Source organism: Chanodichthys erythropterus, chromosome 21, assembly GCF_024489055.1.
Source record: "Chanodichthys erythropterus isolate Z2021 chromosome 21, ASM2448905v1, whole genome shotgun sequence".
In the NCBI taxonomy this organism is placed as follows: domain Eukaryota; kingdom Metazoa; phylum Chordata; class Actinopteri; order Cypriniformes; family Xenocyprididae; genus Chanodichthys; species Chanodichthys erythropterus.
In genome coordinates this window covers 20356675-20383903 of record NC_090241.1, presented here as the reverse complement: position 1 = coordinate 20383903, position 27229 = coordinate 20356675, and the positions used below count along the sequence as shown (strand labels likewise).

The 27229-nt window shown below is 36.5% G+C and overlaps 1 protein-coding gene across 23 annotated transcripts in view; it reads left to right on the top strand.

The window, feature by feature from the left end:
• Window positions 1–400: 400 nt before the first annotated feature.
• The window catches only part of sgip1a (SH3GL interacting endocytic adaptor 1a), a 71172-nt gene continuing 44343 nt past the window's right edge, over window positions 401–27229 (top strand). For 17 of the 23 annotated variants that reach the window (XM_067374598.1, XM_067374587.1, XM_067374586.1 and 14 more), the window contains exons 1-2: window positions 402–599; window positions 1060–1104. In XM_067374598.1, coding sequence (XP_067230699.1) covers window positions 1095–1104 — 10 coding nt within the window. In that variant the 5' untranslated portion in view covers window positions 402–599; window positions 1060–1094. Of the gene's footprint in view, window positions 600–1059; window positions 1105–27229 lie in introns of all 23 variants that reach the window. The other 6 variants (XR_010893502.1, XM_067374603.1, XM_067374583.1 and 3 more) reach the window with 5 other exon arrangements.

Here is a 27229-nt window from a genome sequence, read left to right as displayed (position 1 = left end):
TATTAATATTTCACATTATGACTTTTGCTGTATTTTTCTTCAAATAAACACAGCCTTGTTGAGCATAAGAGAGCATAATTCTTACTGGACTTGAATGGAAGTGTTCATAATTTTACATGTACATTTTATTGTATTTTTTAACCTGTATTGTTTAAATTAGTTACACTGAGTCAGATATGTTCCTTACAAAATCATCTGCCCTTTTTAGGTCAGTCCACCCAACCTTTTTATTTTTTATTTTTTGTCTTTTCATTAGTAATCCAAAGGGGGAGACCCACCTCCTCATATTAAATGAATCACCAGCTCTCTCTCCTCCCCTCCTCCCCTGTCACAAGTCAGTGAGTGCTGGCTCCTCCCTCCATGGGGCAGCTATACTGTTTCTGTAAGATGTAATGTCACATTGATTGATTTGTCACAGAGCGACACAGGCACGGGCCGCCAGCTGAGCCTCAGTGTGTAACCGTGAAGAAACAGTGTCTCAGTCTGTGTGTGTGTTCTCAACATGGACAGTTTCCTGTATTTAGCTGTGTGGCACACAACGCGCCATTAATCCAGTTTCTTTCTGTTCTGGCAGGAGCGGCATGCTGCACCATAACAAGGTAAGCTGTGTGCAAGTGTGTGTGTGCGTGCGTGTGTCTGCGTATGTGAATTCCCAGCGAGGACACTGACAGAAGCGATGAACCACTCGCCATGTGACATGCAGCAGTGCACACGGGATTGGCTGAGCTGAGTTATGACCTCAGCAAGCCTCCCTCCCAGCAGCTTCTCTCTCTCCCCATCCCTCCCTCCCTCCCTCCTTCTCTCTCTGTCTCTCTCCACTCTGCTTTTTTTCCTGCCCCCTTTTGAGCATCCTTTGGTGATCGTGTAGACCACAGCCGCAGTGACTAACAGCAGCATCCATGGCCTAAACGCGGAGCCCTAAAACATCCGACGGCCCGTCGTACGAGGGACACGGGGACTTTAAACCCAAGGGTTTTGGAGACTGGAAGTGTGCTCTGTTTTTTTACATCTCTCCATCTGGTAACCAGGGGCTTCTCTCCTCCCCTCCTCCCGTTTCAGGCTCCTTGGAGATAGAGGAATGCAAATCTGCAATCATGATGGAAGGTGAGGGCTTGGTCTATTTTTATCTTATTGCCTCCTGTTTGCCTCTCGTTGCGTGTACGGCCCGGCTTGTTATTGCTTTAAATGCCATAAGCTGTCCGGCTATTTTGAGTGGCTTGACATTCCGGTAACTCAATATAGAACTGAAGGTGCTGGATATCTCAAACATAGACACACACCAACACACACACATGTAAATTTATGTCATATGTACACACACACGCTTATTTAATCTAATGTACAATAGCAGGCATATTTGCTGTTTTTTTTTCTTTTCTTTGTGCTTTCGACTCACCCCCCTTTAGATGGCTTGTCTTTGTAAAGGATTATTTGGATTTTGCAGTTACGGCTTATGTGCCCAGCTGGCCGCCTCAGAATTCTCTTTGTATATGGAGTTCACACACACATACATACACATCATACTGTAACGCAGCACTCATTTTTAATCATGTGTCTGCTCAAGGCCATTTCTTTAAAGGGAGGTGTTCATATGTGCATTTCAGTGCGCGCATGTGAACGCCACTGTCAGCTGTGTTTTGGAGGTTTGTTTCACATGTGTGATGGAGGTTTTTATGTAACTGTTGGCCTGAAGAGAACATATCATTTATTTATAACACTGGATCAGATAAACTCAGTATCATGTCACCTGCTCCCAAACACCGTTGTCTGTCCTTTTGCATGAACGGTTGGTGGCGTTTCTGGTGTACAAAGAAGCTGGATCAAATCTAATTGTTGAAATGTGATGAATAATGATAGGTTAAGGGGATTTAATCTTAATTTGTTTGCACAATTTACCATGACTAGAGTAAAATGGCACATATGTGTGTCATCCACCCCTTGTATATGGATTACAAGCAAGCGTTATGCAATTTATTGAGGCATGCATGTGAAACATCGGAACAAACCATTTGCTGCTTCCTCATTCTTTTAATACACATTATATTAAAGCTAAATACTTTATTATGCAGATTTTACCTACATTCTGGGTCTTAAACATCTTGAATGTTCCTGCAAGGATGGTAAAATCAGTAATATTGTGAGGAAACTCTTAAACAATAAATAATATCTCATTGAAAACCTAAAACTGATGAATCATTTCTGTGAGTGTTAGATTTAGGGTTAGGAGATAGAATTGATGATTTGCTCAGTATGAAAAAGGTCCCCATCACAATAGAAAACCAAACGTGTGCTAGTGACAGATCTCAGGGCTTTCGGTGTTAGGTAACGCAGTAGCAAAGAGTGACAGTGACAATCACTGTTGCCTCAAATAGCTGTGACATAAAGGTGAATCTCTAAGTGTGGCTAGCACAGGCTTAGTGGGGTTAGGCATGCCTGGATTACCTGAAGGTGTAAAATAGGAAGCTAATTCCACCGGCTTCAACTCCCAAGCTTTTTTTTTTTTTTTAATCTCTAATCATGTCTGGTTGAAGTTGCCATATCCCCACTTGGATGAATTGGGAAAAAAAAAGTTATACCTAGTTATACCTATATAACCCCTATACCTAGTATAGGGATATATGCATGTAGGGCTGGGCTACTGAGATGCTCATCCCTGAGGATGAAAAGAATTGAAAGGCTTTTTCGGATGGTTGAGTCAAAGGTCAGGTATCAGGTGTTTGTTTATAATGCATTTAAAAATTGATTGTTTCTGTTGCCTCTTTCTTTCACTGTGCAACTTGTTACATTACAGGGATATTTTGAAACAATTATTGACCCTGTAAATGGTTCCTCGTGTAAGCGTCTAGGGTTTTCTTCTCATCCTGTTCCCATCCTTTAATTTCTACCCCAGACTTCCCAAACCTTCTCATCATTGAAAATGAATGTCAGCTATATGGATCCCCACAACAGATCATTTGAGTTTTACAAAAGCATGACAGAATTTGACCGTATTGATGTTTATTACCTCATGATTCCAAGAAGTTCATAATAATAAAATAAATACTTCTGCTTTATCATATTTTCAACATGCAGCTAGTGTTGCTTTTTTGCTAACCCAGTAGCATGCAGTGCAGTCTCCGTGTTCTCATGCACATTAAGCACACATATGCTGTATATAGTAAGCACATTTTCGACCGTTAAATGCTCTTGCTCATTATTTCAGTGGTTCCTTAATAATCACCATCCATTTTGATTTGAAACGACAATTAGCCGTGTTATTACCCATTATGTGACTTCTCTGTTCAGCTGACACCAATTGTTAGTGACCCTGGAAATGTCTGGGTGGGGTTAGACTGAGCTTTTAAATAGAAGGGCTGCCATATAGACTGCTTTAAATAGTGGCAGTGGTAGTGATAGTATTTCCTGTAGCAGAGGTTTGGCTCCACCCAACCCCATGTCAGGGAAACGGGAATGGATTTTCACTGAATTTCTCCATGATGATAAAATTAGCCTTGTAGAAAATAAATAGATTGTAAAGAGCTGCACATATAAATTATTATAATATGTTACATTGTACTAGTTTTAAAGGGGACATATCATGAAAATGACATGGTTTTTTTGTGTTTAAGTGCTATAATCGGGTCCCCGGTGCATCTACCAACCCAGAAAACGTGAAAAAGGACAACCCAGTAACTTTGTTTTGCCAAGTCTTTCTCTGCAAGCATGTGAAAAAAAAAACTTGTGACATGGGAAGGGGATATTATTATAATATTATCACCCCTTTAGAGTGTTGTTAGCTTGGATAGCCTGCAAGTTGACCCTGGCAAGCTCGATTGCTAAAAAAGGAGCGTCTCTGTCTGAGCGATATTTTGGAAAAAATATTAGACCATTCACAGCATTTGATAGCAATCATAAACGTTAGCCTGGTGTGTATGGCTCTGTTTGGCAAACGGGTACGCTATGTATAGTGTGCGTCCATATGGGTTTTGGACAAAAGATTAAGATGACGGCACATGCTAGTCGATGAGTTGAATCAACTCCACAGCAACTACATAAATTTATCCACTAACCGTTTAGAAACGTCCAGTTGCATTCTAAAAGTTGTAACTTCTTCCTGAGTCAATCCATCAGTGTCCGACTCCGGTTTGAACAATGTAAGGCTGAACACCATTACTGACAATAATCATTTTGGCTGCGTGAGATTCTCCAGCTTTGTTGATGTTAAAACTTCACCCTCTTTTGGAAAGCGGGCCGGGAGCAGCAGCTCATTTGCATTTAAAGGGACACACAAAAACAGCGTGTTTTTGCTCACACAATATCTTGATTTTGCATTTATGGTACAAAAATATGTTGCCGTTAAATGTTGCAAAATTGTAGCTATTCCAGTTGGTAAGACAGAATGAAGACGATGCAACATCATGAGTAAAACAGTTTCCTGTAGTCTATTAGAGTATTAACTGGGGAGTTTTGTCTGTGTGCCATGTGGGAGTCATAAAATAATAATTCCATTATGCACTCTTTCTCTACTTTTAATGAATATATTAAATTGATTAAAGTCTAGCTTAAGGGATGTGTTTGTTACTTTGTGTAGGAGGCTCACAGAATGCTTGACGTAACAACAGAAATGTACATAGGTCTTTCTTGATGTAACTTGTTATTATTTTGTTTCTGTAATATAAAGCAAACTCATCAGCCAAGCCAAAAAACATAAAGTATGATATGTACTGTAAAGCTTTACAACCATGATAGTGGATAATATTAACTTGGCCAATTTTAAGAAGTACAAAATAAAAGAGGACTGTGATGTGTCTGTGAAACTTGCAATTTAAGACTTTGAGTCACTTTCTGCCTGTTGATCTTTTAAGAGGCATGTCTAATTGAGTGGCAGAATCTGCTGGAAGTTCCAGAACAGCTAAAGTTGCTTACAGCATATTTAATGGGACAAATGAAACAAGGCTAGCAACTTCTATATCTACATTTTCTGCATATAATATAATATAATTCTACAGCCCATTCTGAGAGACTCAAAGAGAGATAGCACTAGTGACAACAATTACACATGACATCTTTGCGAGATGTAAGACAGCAGAAGAGGAAGTGAACACAGACAGCATGTGAAAGGGCTCGCACTGTACTGCGGCGAGACAGAGGCCGGCTCTGGTTGTTTTGGCTGTAACTGGAGTTGAGCTGGAGCAGTATTTCCCAGTAGGCTAAAGCAAACAGTGCCTAGTCATCTGCCTGAAGTGGAAAGAGATTTTTTTTCCCTCTGTCCCATAATGTCGGGAGCATCCCAATCTTATCAGACAGTACTTCAGTACTGCATATGAAGCATAGACAAGGGTCCACACATGGTGAAGTTTCAAGGAAGGAAGTTTCATACAGAAAGTGTCGTTCTTAACTGGTTTTGCTTCAGGACATGTGTGTATATATTTTATTCATATTTGTGTAATCAGATATCATTGTACTGGTTAGGCCCAACAATGTGGAAAAAATATTAATGTGACATAAGCGAAATAGAAAATAGACAACTTTGAGAACATTAAATGCACATGCACACTGTATGATTTTTTTTTTTTTTTTTTTTTTTTTTTTTTTGTGCCTGTGTCTGTCTGCACATCAAAAGAGCCACTAGGCTTTCAGTTCACTGTGATAACACTCTCCCCGCCCCCTACTACAGAAACACTCCATGCTTTGAAGAATGAGAGCCTTTGTACAATGGCAACAATAGATTGGTCAAGTAAGGAATGAAGCTCAATTGCATGAATGAGTATATGAGTTTATAAATTATTTTTTTTCATATACATCTGCATTTTTTTAAACTACAAGAAAGTGCAGTGTAGAAATACAGTTACAGATTGTCATATTTAATGGTGGATGGATATTGTGCATGATGCTGGCTGAGGTGTGCTAAACAAAACATCATTAAAACTACAATGACAATTTAAATGGTTTCAGCCATGGACTATAGATCATGTAGTATGGATAGTTGACAAAATAGGTTTTGATGTGCTCTCAGAAAGTATCAGTCAGTCCCTGACTGTACATTTACGTTAGCTTGGATGAGCATATAATGTAGTACTGTGTTGAATTATTTATTAGTGGTGGAAGTTATTATCTGTACACCTACAGTAAGCACGCAAAATAGGTCTCTTTGGACACTAAAATACACCTGTCTGAACATGAGTGGAATTGACTTGTACATATACATTAATTAAAAATGACTGACACCAGTTGGTTGAAAGTAGTTGAAAAAATTTGTTCTGAGAATGTCTCACATAATTTGTTTTCAGAGGTCACTTGGTTTTATATTTTGTCATCTATTGCAAAGACATTGTGCAGCTCAACTGACCAAGTTGTGTTATTGCATGCTGTATTTTCATACTCCCATCATACGTGTTTAAATATATTGGAAAACATATTAAACATAGTATTTGAAACTAGAAATCATACTATTTAACTTTCTAATGACTATATCAGTTAATTAACTGAAAATTGAGTGAAATTATTTATTGTTCTTTCCATCCTGTTAGCTTTTACAATGTTCTTTTGACTAACAAAAGCCAGCATTATTCTCAAGGAAGTGACATTTTTAGTAGGGAAAACAACCGCACACATGAGTATTAACGATTATTTTGATAAAATTCTGTGACGTTTTCTAATATTAGTTGATTGTTTCATAAAATATTCCATCCTTTTTATTAAAATTACGTGAGTCCGTATGCTAACTTCAAGTTCAAGTCTACACCCTCATGTAAACTAATCCCTCGCTGAGCAATGGCTAACTTTAGCTCTTTATTTCCATCTAGTTTGGTTCTATCCTGTTAAGCATCCTGTTAGTTTTCCTGCCATTACGTAAATAATTAAAAAAGTGTAGGTGCCTGAAATACTTAAATTACAACACAGCCTCAGGCCAGTTCATTTTTTCGTACACAAGCTCAAAATGTACTGTATAACTGGAATGACTCCCAAATACTTTTTTTCTGAATGTGAAGGAGTTTATATGAACATCAGTCTGTGACAGCAATTCACAGGATCTTGTCTCGCTATTGTGGCATATTGTTTATGCCGATTTTAACAGTTGGCACATTGTGTGCCTGTGTTTGTTAAGGTATGTGGGTGGGTGTTTGTTCTGTTCCAGAGGCCTCAGATTAGACCTGTTTGCCAAATATGACCCTGGATTAACACATCCCTGTTTCCTCATTTGCCCCCAATAGCAACATGGGGTAAACAAATGAGACAGAAATACATAGGGACTGACAGGCACATTAGTGGAAGGGGACAGGCTGACCATGGTGATTACAATTTTTATACCACAGCAAAAACTACTAGCCTAACTAAAAATAATAAATTTCAAACATTTTTAAAGACAAGTAAACAGTCAGCAATAAAATAAAAACAAATTATAAGTGATAGCACAAATAAACATAATAGAATTAAGATACAAATTAAATAAAGTGTTAACATTTTCAGTAGTATTGTAGTAGTATTCATTCAGAAATACTAGAAACTGAATAATGTAATCAAATGTAAAATTACACTAGTTTTCACTGTATAAAGCTTTAAGACCTGATGCACATGATGTGGATCTGACACACATCTGATTTTCTCCCAAAATCATATACTGTAATGCTAGCCAAGAAAAAAAGGATTTTGTTTTAATTGCGTTAATATTTTCTGTTTAACGTGTTCAAAATGTTTAATCGCAGAAAATAACACGTTTGACAGCCCTACTGTATATACCTATCATATTCAATTCCATTTACATGGTATCCTGAAGTACTTCAGATAATTCTATTTGATGGTTTGTTTGTGATGTTAGTATTTCGGCCATTTTGACTATTTAGATGTACAATACAGTTCAAAAGTTTGGGATCAGTAAGACTTAAAAAAAATAAATAAAAAAAGATGAGAATATTGAATTTATTTAATGAGAAATACATTAGTATTGTGAAATATTGAAAGAAAAAATTCCAGTCTTCAGTCTAACATGATCCTTCAGAAATCACTCTAATATGCTAATATTTCCTATTATTATCCATGCTGAAAATTGTGGTGCTACATTTTTTTTTTTTGTAGAAACCATAATTTTTTCCCCCTAGATTCAAACGAACAACATTTATTTTTTACTGGGTTTTTACTGTCACTTCTGATCATTTTAATGCATTCTTGCTGAGGTTTTGATTTCTTAAAAAAATATATTATTTCAATATTAATGTACTCTAGCGTTTACAAACATTTTCTTAATTATTTACTAATGTTACAATGAGATCAGTTTCATTCATCGAAGACTTCACAAATAATTTCCTGTTTACAATATTGGAGTGGATTATCTGTTTGCTTCCTTTTTCTTTTTCTGCTGGTTTGCACTTGAACGTTTTCTCTCACCGCCAGCCAATTTATTACATTTTTAAGTTACTGGCCATTCAGAACTACTAGCCAAAGCAAAAATATCTGAAATGCACCAGATTATGAAAGCTACAGCTTATATTTAACTATAATTATTATTAAACCTGATTCTGAATTATTGAATGGCTTTCAGTGGTACTACAATACAGTAAATCATTATTTGCAGATATCATAAAAATAAAATAGAATATTTTATATCTGAAATGCACCAGATTATGAAAGCTACAGCTTATATTTAACTATAATTATTATTAAACCTGATTCTGAATTATTGAATGGCTTTCAGTGGTACTACAATACAGTAAATCATTATTTGCAGATATCATAAAAATAAAATAGAAATAAAAACAAAAACAAAATTCTTTGTGAAAAAATTCTCTTATTAACCAGAATTTTTTGTTGTCATTTCCAAATATAGCTAATTTCAAAAAGATTGTTTAATGATAAACACAGCAAACAGGCTGCCAGTTCATAATAATCAGCTTGTGACATTACTTGAAACAACTGAATTAACAACTGAACTAATGCAGGAAGAGGAAGCCATTAAATAAATAAAGATAGACAGGAAGAGAGTAGTTTCAAAGGAGTTGTTATTCATTTTTATTTTACTTTATTATTATTTTTTATTGATTTTCTTCCATTACTTATTGAATTACCATTTGTCCAGGCTTATTTATGCAGGCCCTTTCCTGTTTCCCTTCCAAACAGTCAAACCGTGAATATGAACAGAAGTGTCATGCCCATTCAAACTGCAAACATTTTTTTTTTGTTTTCTCTCCCTCAATTTGGTTTGGTTTTACCTTAGGGAATGGTGCATGATGCCCTGTATGTAAATGTGAACTTCAGTTATATGATCCTGTCATTATGTGAAATGGTTTCTTGGTTTGAATGAAGGTGACTTGAATGTGTGTACTTCCGTATATGACCCTACAGAGCCCTGTTATGCAAACAGTAGTCTTGCCTTAGAGGGAAAAAGCAATTTATTGTCCTACCACTGTGCTCTTAGTAGGTTGATGATTGAAAGCATTAGTTCTATTGCAGGAAGGACAGATTAAGTACCTTCTGGATGGACCTTGGCTATGATATAACATGAAAGAGCATCTGTCATCAAGATGCATATATAACGCATTAGAAAGAAAGGACCGTCGATGCCTATCTGTTTGTGATAGAATTTATTCCACATGGATAGGAAATGTATTTCTGACCATGTTATTTATTCATATACATTTCAGATATCTAAATAGTCACATATGAATATACTGCATGGCTGTAAATTGATGTATGCAGGCGTGTGTGTTGGGGTCTGGCGTGTATTAGGGCCTGTCTGTGAGATGACTCATCTGAATGAGGTGTGCTTCCCACCGTGGGCTGGACCATCTCATGGATGGCATATATGGTGCTGATCCGCTCAGAGCTGAATGGCTGCATTAGCAGCTAAAGCATGAGCATGAACTGTTAAAACCAATAATAAAAGACATGATAGTGTGTTTTTTTTACTGAAAAGGGCTTTGATAATGTTACTTTACACATATAGGGTGCATAGTAAACTCTTAAATCATTATTCTGTTTCAACTAATGATTGTTGAAGAGAGATGCTCAACCTTCTGGCATTGTTGATCGTCAACCTCAGAAGGTTTAATGTATGTTAATATTAAGTATCTGCTTGTTAAGTCGTGATGTAAGGAATCCTGTTCGTGTTCAATACAAATACACATTGTAAGTTAGAATATTATGAGCCATTTATGAGCACTGTTTATACATGTCACACATTTAAAGGTACCATAAGCAATTTCTGAGAAACTGAAATCAACCCAAACAAACACACCCCTCCCTTCATCGCTCCACCCCCAAAATGCACTAACCCGGGCAATGCAAGAATGGATGTCTCTTTGTCATAGCTAAAGGGAAGCAAAATAATGCTTTGCTAAAAATAAAGCAAAGATGATGAATGCATGACAAGAAAGAACAAAAAATGAACACACAATACACAAGAGTATGTAAAAGAAAGAGTTTTAGTCGCTGCGAGTTGTTTAGCAGCACACCAGCTCCAGACAAACAATGACACTCAAAACGTTCCTGTTACTGTAGCTAATATTACAACAGCGGCATATCTTGATTCTGTGAAACCAACCTCTGCATCCATTTTAGGGTCTTCCCGCTTAGGGCTGTCCAGCACTGGAAAGCTTTTTTATTGTTAACGCGGGTCCTAAAGCTCTTGCATGATCATACACTGTAAAAAATAAATTCTGTTAAATTCACGGTAAAAAAAACAGCAGCTGTGGTTGCCAGAAATTTACCGTAAAAAAATATGGTAGCAACATTTTAGATTTTACAGATTTAACTTAAATTTACAGTAAAATACCATATTTCATTAACTAAATGATGTTAATTTACCAACCTTTTGAAGAACTAATATCTGTTTTGTACCTTTTATAATACACTGACAACCACCAAACACATTGATGATGAGAATCACATGATGAATCGAAGTTCATCACAAGCAGCTTTTCCACCAGCTGAGAAGGTCAATACTAATATATAAAAGGTGCACAATGTCATTCACACAAACACTAAACACCATCATGGTAACACACATGACATTACAAAAATGCAATAAACATTAATTTAACAACATTAGATGTGACATAAAAACCTAATGAACATAACTGAGTATATAACAGGAAAACTAAGAAGAAACACAGTTATTTCAACAAAAATACATCAAATGTCATGCAGAGAATTCTGGGAATGTCAATTTACGTTTTTTCCCAGTAAATTATACAATGACTTGTTCTTTTTCACTTCCAAAAACTGTACTGTACTGTAAAATTATATTAAAGCTGCAGTCCATAACTTTTTTTGGTTAAAAATGATCCAAAATCAATTTTTGAGCAAGTACATATCCAGCCAGTGTTCAAAACTATTTCATTATCTTAGCTTGATTCACAATGGTATGCTTGTAATAATGTTTTATAATAAGAGCGACATGGTGGATTTCTGTGGGAAATTCGAACATGCAGCATTTCGTCATTACGTCATGTCCGTAAACAGAAATGAAGGAGTCCAGGCTAATCGGTTTTATCACGTGAGGATGCTGCTGGTAGCAGATCATTTATAGCCTTTTCTCACAGCAGCTGAAATAATTAAACGTATCATTTTGATGGCGGATTGTAATCCAGAAAGGTCCAAATGACAATCATCAGTGACAACTGGAGATTCACCCGTAGAAAAAAGCAAAAGACTTTGGACTACAGAGTGGCTGCAGTAATTGAAATCTACAGGTAACGCTAATATACACTAAATACACATAGTCACACAATGCTAATGATTAATTTGAGAACAATATAAAAGTAATAATAATTTGCACGGTTTGGCATGATCCAAGCTAAGCGATCGTTAGATTTAATCATCATTGGCGCAATTTATTGTAGGCTTAATGCTTTTTTCCTCAGTTGGTCAGAACAAAAGTGGCAGACGTTACTTACTTGTTCAGATGATATTTTCCAGTGAAAATTCTTATATTGGTCATACTTTCAAGACGTAGAATCTGTGATTCTGAAGTACAGTATCCACACCGATGCGGTGACTGACAGCAAACATTAGATTCATCCGCGCTGACGAGCTGTGCCGAGGCACAACGCACGTACAGATAACTGTTCCGCATATGACTGCAATTGCAGGTTTCAAACAGAGAAGGCGACAAAGAGGAAAAATCGCGGACTGCAGCTTTAAATGTACAGTTAGATCGATTACAGTTATTCACCATATATAGCACGGAAACTTTCTGTTAACAAATTAATTGTTCACCATAGCATTTTTACAGTCTTTTACCGTTAAAATCACAATCATTTTTTACAGTGTATCCATTCTTTTTCCAGTGATATCCCTCTGACCTTTTCTCTTTTGTAATGTCTCTCAGCCATCGCTCATTTTCTAATTTTCTCTCTTTCTTCAAATCTCCCTCTTACTCACTCTCTCTCCTCCCCCATCATGAGTATATACAACCCTTACTGCTGTTTGGCTACAAGTGTGTTTTGCTGCTCGGTTCAATGCACTTTCAACAGCGTTTCTCACAGTGTTGCCAACTTAGTGACTTTTTTTAGTCCCTTTTTTTTTCTTTTTTTTTTTTTTTCAAAAAAGCATCTAGTGACAGATCTAGCAACTTTTTGGACAAACCTCAGTAACTTGTGAGCACGAGGTCTTGCTTTCCCCCTGCAGTCACACCTCTCTTTGCATCTACTCTGTTCAGTGAGTGGCTGAGAGGAACGGCAGCACATTCCGCTGACATGAGCGATCTACACTCTTTGAGCAGGCTTCTTTTCTTTGAAAATAGTTGGCAACACTGGTTTCTCAGAAATCGCTTACTGCACCTTTACTGTAAGTCGTGAATATTATGAGCCATACTGGTCAAGTTCAAGGCCAAGCCTCTACTTATTTAAATTGAAAATACTATCTTAACAGCTGTTATCAGCAGTGTTTATTCATATAACAAATTTAAGCTAAGCTTTAAAGGGATAGTTCACCCAAAAATGAAATTTCTATCATTACTCACCCTCATGTCGATCCAAGCCTGTAAAGCCTTCATTCATCTTTGGAACACAAATTAAGATATTTTTTGATGAAATCCAAGAGGTTTTTTTAATCCCCAATAGAAAGCAACATAATTACCGTCATTCAAGGTCCATAAAAGTACTAAAAACTTTGTTAAAATAGTCAACATGACTACAGTGGTTCAACCTTAAAGTTATGAAGCAACGAGAATACTTCTTGTGCGCAGAAACAAAACAAAAATAAATACTTCGTTTAAATATCTTAATTTGTGTTCCGAAGATGAACGATGGTCTTACAGGTTTGGAATGACATGAGGGTGAGTAATTAATGACAGAAATTTCATTTTTGGGTGAACTAACCCTTTAAGAAACTCACCGTGTACACTAAAGTGTTCGGGCTCATGACATCCTGGACACCAATATTTTAGCGATTCATAAAAGATGAATCACTGTCTGGCCATCTGAGATTTCGGTATGGAGGTAAAGGTTAGAATCATGATTTTTCAGTAGTATTACATCACAACATGAGTGTATATTAGCACCATTTGTTGTTTGCTTTGGTGTCTGATAGAGCATTTGGTCCTCGAAACAGTGATGCATGACTTCAGACTGAACAGGCAGACACAAAATGTATTGAAATGAATTATTTTTAAATTTAAAGAATAATAAAAATTATTTGATAATGTGAAACAATATTATTTCCCATCATACTGTAGATTAGAAATACGAGTGCACAAAATTATTCCTTTGCTAATTAATATTAGTTTTTAATTACATGTTTTTACTATAATGACTTGAAGACTTATTAAACAGATTATTGCAAATTATGCACTGTTGTATGATTTTAATTGTTGGATACAGTTGAGAAGGTCAAGAGACCAAGATCACTTTTTAAAGGGGATACAGATATGTTATGTGTTTAAAACTAGTTACTTCTCATTAAAGGTTAATTCTGTGTTAAATAATATTATAAACAGATTTTATTTTTTATCCTCAGTCGTTTGATATGGAGGCCATTCCATGTGTAACTGTGGCTTCAGTTGAGTTAAATACTGACAATGGTTGTGGACCCCATGCTGCTTTGTCCCTGTCCCAAAGATGAGTCATCCTGATTAGGTTTCATTACTTTGCTGCTCTAGACAATAGAGGCTCCATTGATTTTTATCATCAGCAGTGAGCATCAGGAAAGAGAATGGGGCAGGGGAACAAATCAGCAGAATCTGAGCAGAAGGCTTTGTGTAGCTGCCTTGAAATGTGTGTTGAGTTTGTGTGATCCTCTCAGGCTACATCTTTAATCCAGATACTTTTCAAAATGGTGTTTTTGTTTTCCAAAAGTTGCTCATCCACATATGAAAAAGCTTCAATCATCTTACTGCACATGAGTGAAATGTAATAAAAGCTCAGATGACACAGAGAGACCAGACATAAAGTTCTCACACTGTTCTTCTGGCACAATCGCTTTATTAGAAAAATATTTCACCACTTAGGTGAATGTTAGATTAATGTAGACATATCCTCAGAAGACTGTGCAGTATTAGGGGAAGCAAAGTAGAATGTTATGATATTGCTGAGTGCTGCTAAATTCATGTAACAATTCATAATGTTTTTCCCTTACAAAGTGCAAGATGTTTTATACGAGTGGTACAGTTTTGATCACCATACATTTTAAGCCAAGAGGGTTTAGTTATGTCACTGATAGTTGGTTGCTGCAGCATTTAATTTAGGGCTGAGCGATATATCGCATGCGATTGTCACGATTCATCTGCGATATGAACGCGATATTGCGTGGCTTGTCAGTGATCTACGGCTCAGTTTATTAAATGCCGCTCTATTTGAAAGCAGGTGATGGCGATTTAGCGGTAATCAGGGAACCGGCTTTACTGACAAAATGCGCGTGACAATTGCATGCGATATATCGCCCAGCCCTAATTTGATTGGCCAAAAATCATTATAGTGCAACATGTTTTTTTGCAAACAGTAGCAAACAGTAGCTGTTTTTGCTGTGTTTTTCTAAAACAAAAAAAAAGTACATTTTAAATGCACAGTACCTGTAAAAAGTCTGGAAACATTACATTTTTTAAAGAGGCCTCTTATTCTCACCAAGGCTGCATGCATTTAATCAAAAATACAGTAAAACAGTAACATTGTGAAATTAGTGCTGTCAATCGATTAAAAAAATAGCTAATTAATCACACATTTTTCTTTAATTAATCACAATTAATCACACCTAACATTAAAGTTTTTAATATATTTTCACATTGAATCTCCAAAATAATGTAGAAACAACATAAAAACAGTATATTTTAAATATTTGTTTTATGACATCTTTTTACTAAGCACTATGATTGAAGGCCAGTATCACTGATACCAGTATTGACACTGATGACTAGGGATGTCCAGATCCGATCACGTGATCGGAAATCGGGCCCGATCATGTGGTTTCAAACTCGATTGGAATCGGACATTACCTCCCGATCAGGACTCGGATATATATGTATTAGGGGTGCAACGGTTCACAGTAAAAAAATCGAACCATACGGTTTTCCACTTACGGGCCGCACTTGCACTATTGGTTAATATGGTTTGTTTAAAATAGCAACGTGGAAAACAGACAGAGTTCAGATAATGTATGTTTCAGTCGATGGATGCACAAAACGTTACAACAACGATAATCAGAAAGCGTGGACAAAACAGTCACTCTTTGTAAACTGTTAACTGCGAGTGCCGTCTGCTGTAATGTCCAGTCATTTACGCCGTCATCACCCGGGTGTTGATAGCGTGCGAGCGCAGGTGAGACCTGGGGCTTGTTTCCCGAAGCGAACTACGGTCGCAAGTTCCATCGTTACCAATAGAGTTCAATGGGACTTACGACCATGGTTCACCAACGATGCTTTCGGGAAACACACCCCTGAACAGCACACGCCTGTCTGTGTTTAAACTAACTCATTTAAGCCTTGCTGATTTAAACCTTAAAGAACAAGACGCGAAAGAGAACTCGCAAGCGCTGTGAGAAGATTTGTGTGCGCTCATGCGACGCGTGCACACGCTTATTCCAGTCAGCGCGCAAATACGGAGTTCTCTTTCAAGTCTTGCGCTTCGGCGGCCAAATTCATACAAAAATTATGTCAACATGCCCGTCCTAGCAAGTATCCTAGCAAACATAGTCAGTTATGTCTTAAGTGAACGTATATTAGTCGAGAAAGACAGTGCATGTGTAAGGCTACGTTCACACTGCAGGGCTTAATGCTCAATTCCGATTTTTTGAAAAAATTAGATTTTTTTGCAAGGCCGTTCACATTTTCAATTAAATGCGACCTTTTGTGATCTCCTGTGTGAACGTGAAATGACCCAGAAGTGACCCGCATGCGCAGAAGAGTATGCAACGGTCAACGACGTCACTCGTTTGCGGAAGTAGACGGCCACTTCGTTTGTTCCAGTCTTTAACCTCCTTGTTTTTGGCTTGGAGGCTTTTTATTTTTCGCTGACATTGGAGCCAGGATCGTCTGTAACCACGCTCGGCCATTCCGCTGGAAATGTTATCGTAAACCGCCCGGTTCCGATAAGAGCCCTCGAGTTTGGCCTGAATAGAGCTGTCACCCCAAATATTAATTAAATCTGTGACCTCGCTTCCCTTCCATTGACTGGTCTCAGCAGCATCGTCCGCCATGGTTGTTGTTTATCTTCTCGTTCCCGCCTACTTCAACGCACAATTATGACATTTGTAGCGTATCAATGACGTACGGGTCGGATACATGTGGCCTGGCCGTTCAGACGGAGGTCGCATTTCAAAAGATCGGATACGTATCGGATTCAGGACCACATACCCAAGTGGCCTGGGTCACATTTGAAAAGATCGGATCTGTGTCGTTCAGACTGTCATGAAAAGATCAGATACAGGTCGCATGGGGCAAAAAAAATCGGAATTGGGTCGTTTCAGCCTGCAGTGTGAACGTAGCCTAACAGTATATGTACTGGATCGTGCATGTCTTAAAGGGAAAACAACTATTCCTGTTGCCTGTATTTAATGTTAAATCAAACAACAAAAAACAAAGAAATCACTCACTGCTCTTGACTGAATAGTTTTTGTAACTTCAATAATGATTAATCTTTATTTATTTTATACAGTAAAGATAATATGCAGTGATATTTTATATTTGATTACTATTTGAAAACTGTTAGATACCTGAAAAACCTGAAAAGCACTGTTCCTGGATCTGTTTTTTCGCTCATCTTTATTCTTTTTTATGTAGGCTATTATAGAAGGATGGGATCGGGACTCGGTATCGGCAGCCTACTCAAAATCAAATGACTCGGACTCGAGGACAAAAAAACGTGATCGGGACATCCCTACTGATGACTCTATTAAATTGATTTTTTTCAAAATTAGTGAAAGCTATCATTTTTTAACATTTGATAGACTTTAAAAAAATATAACATCTTTGAATTTAAGTGAACTTAAAGCAATCTTCACATAAACCCATTGTAATATGACATTTAGCTATACCTTCAATACATAATGGATCAACACTAGAGCAGTTAGTAATTTTACTTTTTCTTTTGTTCTTTGATTAACATCAATGACAGACAACAGCAGATTTATTAGGCTGCTGTCACTTTAAGACCCAACGTACATGATGCGGATCTGACACACATCCTGTTTTCTCACAACTTCATTTAGCACTTTTTTTAACTCTGCTAATTTAAGACTCTGCTTACGATGATACTCGCCAATAACAGGAATTTCAACATAATTTTGTGTTTTTTGTCTATTCAAGTGTGAAAGAGAACTTAATGTGGTGCTGCATGGCACGCTGTGAAGTGGCTCTCTGCAAACAGAACAGATTTGAGTTTTTTTTTTTGCATCTTATCGTGCTTTAATGGTTTATAAGTTCCTCAATAAATAATGACATCATCATATTGCAACCTGGGCAAATGTAACAATGATTGCTACTGTAATCGCTGTGGTTGGTGTCTACCTGAGATGATGTCATTTGTCACCGTCACTTTTTCAATGACGTACCACTCGCATTGACGGGAATAATGATCTGTATGCTTGGGAGATGCAAATGCACTTATTCAATTTATATCATATTTATTTCCACATATGAATGAGACCTAAAACCAAACTGAGAATATCAGAATAAATGTGTTTTTTTCCTGCTTACACGTTCATGGGTCGTAATGTAAATGCGGCCAAAGAGCATCAGCTGCTGAGGCCTGAAGGCTAAATCATCCCTTTGAGAAACCGCACTGCTGCTCTCTCCTGTCTCTCTCCCTCATGTAAAATGTGTACAGGTGTGTGGATGTTTCATCGTCAGTAACTATCTCATGCAGAGAGATTAGATTTGTGCTTATATTTTAGCAACCAGAACTTCTGAACTTCTTTAGTATTATATCATTTATTTCTGAGTAGGAGTGGAGCAGATAAATATTTGTAAATACTGCAGATATGTATGATGATATGATCTTTTGGTCACACTTTAGTTTAGGGTTCAATTCTTACTATTAACTAACTATTAACTATGACTTTTGCCTCAGTAAACTCCTAATTACTGCTTTTTAATAGTTAGTAAGGTAAGTTTAGGTATTAGGTAGGATTAAGGGATGTAGAATATGGCCAATAAGGCATTAATATGTCCTTTAAGTAGCCAATATCCTAGTAATATGCATGCTATTATGCAACTAGTTGATAGTGAGAATTGGAGCCTAAACTAATGTGTTACCAATCTCTTTTCACAATTTGGTTATTAACACATTTAAAATATACTGCCTTTTACTGATCCTTCTTCCTTAATCTGGTGCAAGACCTTTATTTATGCCCCTTTTAACCCTCCGTATTTAAAATATTGATTACAAGCATAATGACAGATGTTCAATATAGTAACAGTAGATTTTCAATTTGCTGTTGTTGTTGTTGTAAAGATGTTTAGAGATGATAATTATCATTTTGCCTGTTCTATCTCTATGTGGGTGGTGGAGGAAAAGAGCAATCTGGGTCCACATGGACCAAACCCATCACATACATAGCTGCTGCTGAGCTCAAATCCAGATGAAGGGAACTCCCATGTGCAAAGTCAAGATTAAAGATAGAGGTTAATGTAAGAAACCCACAGAAACTCCTTTAAAAGCCACTTTCTTTGAGAAAGTCATGAGGGAGAAAAGTACTGAGACAGAAAACTGTAGGAGAAAGTTTTGTTTGTTTGTTTTTTCAAACCAGTTCCTGGGATGGGGAAAAAATTAACATCAGGCAAATTGGACTTGATATCATGTTATTCCTGCAGACCATGTCCTAACACAAGCAGATGACCCAGAATTTTCTATCTGATATTATAATTAAAGGTATTAGAAAGGTCAGTTATATATTAAAGTCTGTATGAAATGGAAAAATTCACCCTTTATTTTCTAAATGCATCTTATTGATCATATTTTGAATGATTCATGCACATTTTTTTAAATAATTTTTTTAATTTTATTTTATTGTTGTTTTTTTTAAAATCATAATTTCATAACTCAGTCTTCTAGTGAAATTACAGATTTCTCTCTGGTGATGTATGCCAGACTTCTCCAATTATTTAGTCTACTTAAACCCCGCACCTTTCTTACATTTGACTGCAAGCTCGCATTCAGATCTGTTTCCATTCAATCAACAAATGGTGGAAAGTCCCTATAACCTACATTTTATCTCTTTTTAGATAATCCGTTTCACTCAGATGTATGTCACCATACAAAAAAAGAAGATCTGTTGCTACTTCTGTTACATCGCGAGTTTAAGATCTCATTCTTTTCTCAGGTTTAATGGGTCATTTTTGTTTTATATTGAACATTATTTAAACAAACACTTATTTTACACAATCGTTTCTTGAAAATGACCATAATGGCCAGAATCATTTCCCAAAGTAACTATTCTACACTTGTTGTTGTATCAAAAACCCATAACTGGAATATACTAAATGGACCGTGGCTTACAAAGTGAAAAGATTTACTAAATTATACTGGGATTTTTGTACTTGTTGGTGTTGCATGGAGGCCGAAGCAGCTGATCTTTTAATGTTCAGTGTGTGTGAGCTTCCCTGTGCTGTGACTCTCTCTCCATCTGCTTCTGTCTCATGATGCTCCATCTGCTTCTCAACAAAGAATCTTCATTCACTGCCAGTACTGAATCAGTTCAATGTGAAGATTGTCTTTAATAAACAGGATTTCCATGTAGTAGAGCTGACGCAGGGAATGCTAAATTCTGGCTGAAGACGAAGCCTGTGGTCTAGAGAATCAAGTAATCCAAGTGTGGTTTTAGTAGATTAGTTTTAAGGAAGCTACATTGAAACTGTACCTTGCTGAGCTATAAGCTACTAATAATTTGAAGTAATTCCATTGCTAGTCATGCTACACTGTTACAAAAGCAGTTAGCTACACTGCAATATGGTAACAAAAAGGAGCTAGCTACACTGAAGTGAATAAATACAAGTAAAAGTGTAGCATTAAAAAAATCTTAATCAGTACTTGTTGGAAAATGTAGCTTTGTACTGGAAAGTCTACACTGTTTTTAAAAACGCTAAGCTACACTGCAAAATGCTAACAAAAGAAGCTAACTACAATGAATCAAAACACAACAAGCGAAAAAACACAATTAACAGTGTAGCATTAAAAAAAATTCTACATTGTTGCTTGTTGGAAAAAGTAGTTTTGTACTGAAATGTCTACACTGTTTTTAAAAATGCTGAGCTCCATTACAGAATGCTAACAAAAAGAAGCTAACAAAAATGAAGCAAAACACCCAAAAAATAAAAATACAATAGCATTGTATATTAAAAATAGCTTTTTTTTGTTGAAAACATAGCTTTATATTACAGTGTTACTACTTTTAGTTGCTCTCTAACAATGTAACCTACTAGTTTCTGTCAGATATCACCTGCTACAGTTTTATTGCCAATCTTACAATTGATTGGCATCAGCCTTCATTGTGCTCAGACACTTGGACAAAGCCACTTGGTTGGTTGTTTCGCTGGCAGGCAGCTCAAGGACTTGGCACATGTCACATATACGAGAGCTGTACTTCCCTCTTGTCTTACACAGAGTGCCCAGACCTCCACCAGAAGATGGTGTGATTTAATATAATTGCTCCAGAGCACTTCAACCTAATTTTTACCACTTGTAATTTAAGGACGTATATGTTAATTTGCAGTAATGTATGAAATTACATTTTAATTCAAATACTGGACCTTTAGACATAACATAGCTGGTACTGTATTTTGTATTTTAGCACAACCTTCTGCAAGTCTTTCTCTCTGATATGTTCTCTGGTCTCTCTTGTCATGCTTCATTTTATAAGCTCTTAGGAGTATTGTTGCTCACATGCACTAGGAATATTCTATGCTTTTGACTTTGTGGATCATGTAGGGGCCATTGCTACTTATTTTTGCACATATTTTTCCACTAACCATCGAACTACTGTACACATGATACCATGAAAGCTTCGTAGTAGAGAGGATTTTACACAAACATTATGCTGAATTAAACGTAACAGCTAATTTCTTTGTAAGATTATATTTAATGCCACAGGACTTCATTTAACATTGATGAAATTTTAAAAGATAGATTTTCAAGTGAGATGTCATGATCCTCTTCTGTCCCCAGAAAGTAGAAACAAATCTGTGCAGGTGCAGCGATGTTTACCGTTCATTTAGTAAACACTCAATTATTCTGCATGACTGTTGGTGTATTTCCATAACAATGGAAAAAAACGGCCTCCACCATCCTTTTAACCAAATGAGTTGGCCAGATTTAAGTGTTTGTTAGTCATAACATGTCGAAGCAACGTGACTGGGCACTGTGAAGGAAGACAGCAAAAACATTATCGTTACAGCATCTTAGTTAAGCGTCTTCATAAAGCAGCCAAAACAAAGTGGATTTTTAAAGAGGTCTTCAGACAGCGTGAGTTTTACATTCCACTGTTGCGTGCTTCCTTGGTGTTCTCCAGGGAAATCTCAGGCTGAGTTACCACGTACTTCTGCTTTGTTTTGTTTGTTGAGAGATTATTTTAAAATTGCATGTTTAATTCAGGAACTGTGTTTTAGTTTTGACATGATTGAACACATGGTTGCATGAGTGACACTGGCTGAAGGTAACATTCAGTTTGCTGAATCACTGGCATGTTTAGCAATGTTATTTTATTTCAGCCAGGGAAAAAGAAATGAAATCTTTAGCTGGTGAAATACCAATTAATACATCCAATTGATCACATTAGAGTTTGTCCCTCTATATAATCTCTTTCCCTCATAGTATTTCAATTTGCCAAAACTTCTACATTTTCAAAAGACTGCTGCAATTTTCCCATGCAGCCTTTAATATAATATGTGACCCTGGAGCACAAAACCAGTCATAAGTCACACGGGAATATTTGTAGCAATAGTCAACAATACATTGTATGGGTCAAAATGATCTATTTTTCTTTTATGGCAACAATCATTAGGATATTAAGTAAAGATCATGTTCCATAAAGATATTTTGTAAATTTCCTACCGTAAATATATAGAAACTTTATTTTTGGTTTTATTTTCTGGCTTAGTGGTCCAGGGCCTAATACAAACCCTATTCCAAAAAAGTTGAGACACTGTCCAAATTGTGAATAAAAAAGGAATGCAATAATTTTACAAATCTCATAAACTTATTTTATTCACAATAGAATATAGATAACATATCAAATGTTGAAAGTTAGACATTTTGAAATGTCATGCCAAATATTGGCTCATTTTGGATTTCATGAGAGCTACACATTCCAAAAAAGTTGGGACAGGTATCAATAAGAGGCCGGAAAAGTTAAATGTACATATAAGGAACAGCTGGAGGACCAATTTGCAACTTATTAGGTCAATTGGCAACATGATTGGGTATAAAAAGAGCCTCTCAGAATGGCAGTGTCTCTCAGAAGTCAAGATGGGCAGAGGATCACCAATTCCCCCAATGCTGCGGCGAAAAATAGTGGAGCAGTATCAGAAAGGAGTTTCTCAGAGAAAAATTGCAAAGAGTTTGAAGTTCTCATCATCTACAGTGCATAATATCATCCAAAGTTTCTGAGAATCTGGAATAACCTCTGTGCGTAAGGGTCAAGGCCGGAAAACCATACTGGATGCCCGTGATCTTCGGGCCCTTAGACGGCACTGCATCACATACAGGAATGCTACTGTAATGGAAATCACAACATGGGCTCAGGAATACTTCCATAAAACATTGTCGGTGAACACAATCCACCTTGCCATTCGCCGTTGCTGGCTAAAACTCTATAGGTCAAAAAAGAAGCCATATCTAAACATGATCCAGAAGCGCAGGCGTTTTCTCTGGGCCAAGGCTCATTTAAAATGAACTGAGGCAAAGTGGAAAACTGTTCTGTGGTCAGACGAATCAAAATTTGAAGTTCTTTTTGGAAAACTGGGATGCCACGTCATCCGGACTAAAGAGGACAAGGACAACCCAAGTTGTTATCAGCGCTCAGTTCAGAAGCCTGCATCTCTGATGGTATGGGGTTGCATGAATGCGTGTGGCATGGGCAGCTTACACATCTGGAAAGGCACCATCAATGCAGAAAGGTATATCCAAGTTCTAGAACAACATATGCTCCCATCCAGATGTCAGGAAATGGCCAGTCTGCAGTCCAGATCTTTCACCCATAGAAAACATTTGGCGCATCATAAAGAGGAAGATGTGACAAAGAAGACCTAAGACAGTTGAGCAACTAGAAGCCTGTATTAGACAAGAATGGGACAACATTCCTGTTCCTAAATTTGAGCAACTTGTCTCCTCAGTCCCCAGACGTTTGCAGACTGTTATAAAAAGAAGAGGGGATGCCACACAGTGGTAAACATGGCCTTGTACCAACTTTTTTGAGATGTTGATGCCATGAAATTTTAAATCAACTTATTTTTCCCTTAAAATGATACATTTTCTCAGTTTAAACATTTGATATGTCATCTATGTTGTATTCTGAATAAAGTATTGAAATTTGAAACTTCCACATCATTGCATTCTGTTTTTATTCACAATTTGTACAGTGTCCCAACTTTTTTGGAATCAGGTTTGTATAATATAATATAATATAATATAATATAATATAATATAATATAATATAATATAATATAATATAATATAATATAATATAATATAATATAATATAATATAATATAATATTGTAACGAGGTCAGTAGATGTGGGAAGAAGGAGGCGGGAACCGGCGAACATTCAACAAAACTTTAATCTCAAAATAAACAAACAACAAAACGGAAGTAATGCCGGCAGACCCTCACGGACGTCTGCCAGCCACACAAACATAATAAAACATAAAATAAAGTCCAGGCCTGGTCGTCTCTCATCCTTCACTGTAGTCGCTCCTCCTTTTATGCTCCCGGAGCTCCTCCGTGAGGGACTCAAGGCCGGTGCGCCTCCCAGGTGAAGCTCATTAACACTCGCGCCACCGGCCTCGCGCCGTTCCCTCACGGCTCGCGCCCGCCCTGGTCGCCACTAATATAATATAATATAATATAATATAATATAATATAATATAATATAATATAATATAATATAATATAATATAATATAATATAATATAATATAATATAATATAATATAATATAATAAATATAATATAATATAATATAATATAATATAATATAATATAATATAATATAATATAATAGCTTCCACAAAAATATTAAGAAGCACTGTTTTCACTATTGATAATAATAAGAAATGTTTCTCGATCACTAATTATGCATATTAAAATAATTTATGAAGGATTATGTGACACTGGAGACTGGAGTAATGATGCTGGAAATTCAGCTTTGCAATCAAAGGAATAAATTACATTTTAAAATATATTAAAACAAAACAGTTATTTTAAACTGTAATATAATTTACTGTATTTTTTGATCAAATAAAGTAAATGCAGATTTGTTGAGCATAAGAGACTTTCAAAAATTATAATACATACAGTATGATATCCAGGTATTAGTAAGTAGTACTAAGAGATACTATACACAAGGCCATTAACATAATCTCAATTGTGGCATTTGAGAAAATATGCCATGCCAAAGATTAACATAGCATATTATACTTGTTTTAATAAATGTTTTTGTTTTGAAAAGTAATAAAAGCTTTATCAATTGTTCATTTAACAGTTAATTTAGTTGCATTCATGAAGAACTGAATGCAGTCCCATCAATGATATATGCATGTTTATGTTGTGGAAAAATGATTAATGCATGCTATGACACTGAGTCTAGAGGCAGACTTGGCTACCTCGTTTAATCCATGTTCAATTGCTTAATGGGGAGAGCCTTTGGGTAATAGTTTTCTCTGTGCTGGCCAGGCATGTGTTGCTACAAGCTATTAGTAATATTAGCCAACAAAATATTTGCTTTTCTTCCAGTACAGACTTTATTCTTTCAGGAGTATTGCTGATGAAGTATAATCAAAAGGTGTTTTGGTTTAGAACAGAATCAATTCCAATAGCAAAGGGAAAACAAAAAACTGTGCTTTGATGGATATTCTAATGCATTCATCCGGAATGCAAAATCCCTGGCAATATTCAAAAGACAGCTAAAAACTCATCTCTTTCGTGAGCACTTAACCTCATCCTAAAAAAACAACAACAACAACAACAAAAAAACCCTATCCTTTCATTACCTATCCATTCACTTCCTCTAATCCCTCTCTATTGTAGCTTATGATACTCTGAACAATGTCTAAAACTTGTATTGTGGGCAATTCTTGTGTCTGTTTGCCTCGTCATGACGACTCGCTTGTTGTATTCCTCACTTGTAAGTCGCTTTAGATAAAAGCGTCTGCCAAATTAATAAATGTAAATGTAATACAGAATAAATGTACTGAACTGAAACATTATTGTGTTTTTTAGACCGACATTTTTAGTGGTGGAGAATAGTCAGTCATTTTATTATGTAACATACCTGCTGCTTAAAGTTACCAACTGAGTATAATTTCTCTCAAGAGGTTATTTCTATTTTATTTGTGTGTTCAGAATTTATTCAGGAACCTCAAGATTGGATCTGGCTATAAATGTAGCCATCTGTCTTCAGATTTGTTAATGAATTTTCTCAGATTAAGATCAACACTAACGCCATGATTCAGGGGATCATGTTGGGGCCATTGTAGCTGTGTGGATCATTACAGAAAGAGTTTTAAGATTATTGCTTGTGCTCTGTGATCTCTTCTCACAGTGTGATGGCTCAACTCTGTCCAGATGAACCGATTGTTAAGCATTAATCCCTGTCTAAGTAAATCTGCCATGTTACCTCTGGCAGTAATATATTAGAATTAAAAACCCGGCAGATTTATCTTAGTTTCTTTTGTTTTTTCCTCTTAATCCCCTGCTGAATACCAGTAGGAACTGGACTGGGCTCCCTTAATGTTCTTCCTCTGAAGTTGCAGATGTTTATGAGTTATGTTTATGATGGAAATGCCTTTGTTTGTGATAGGTGCTGCGATAATACAGCCATTTGGAGTCTGATGTAGACATTTTAATGAGACTTGATAGTTTTCTGCCCTTGACCCTTTGATGATAACAGTGGTTTCACTGTGCTGTAATAGGCAGTGTCATTCAAATTCATGTATTTCATGGTGTCATTTATTGTATTTCTTCTGTTGAATGTAAAAGGAGTTATTGATAACATTTTCAATCTGTTCATCACTTGAAGATATCATATGACTTCAGAAGACTTGTAATATAGCACACAAGTTACATGTATTACTTTTATGATGCTTTTGTGTCCTTTTTGAAGCTTGACAGCAGAGCCCTGCAAAGGGCTGTTATCTTAATCCTTCCCGTTCCCGCTGAATTTCTGACCATTACCACCCGCTCCCGCAACATGTTCCACTCCCACCCACACCCGCAATGTTTGTACATGTAAACATGTACTAGAGATTGTGAAAAATTTACACAATCGTTAGGGCCATAGGCGGAGGGTGAACCAACTCCAGGCTAAGGCTAATAGTTTCAGTGTCGCCTAGCAACAACCTACATATCCAATCCAAATTATTTGTTAATAAAAATGCTATGTTCACAAACCACTTCAATTTGAACAGAAAAGCAAGAATACTGTATGAGTGATTTGGCATGGCAGCCAATTCGAATAATAAATAACCATTGCCTTTACATAATGTCTACTCTTTGTTTGTTATAAGTTAACTTATAATGAGAGGATTTGCGAGAGTGCAGAACTCATCACTGGACAAATCTCCATTGTTCTGAGCAATGAGTGGATACGTCTGATTAGACACGTCTGATTGAC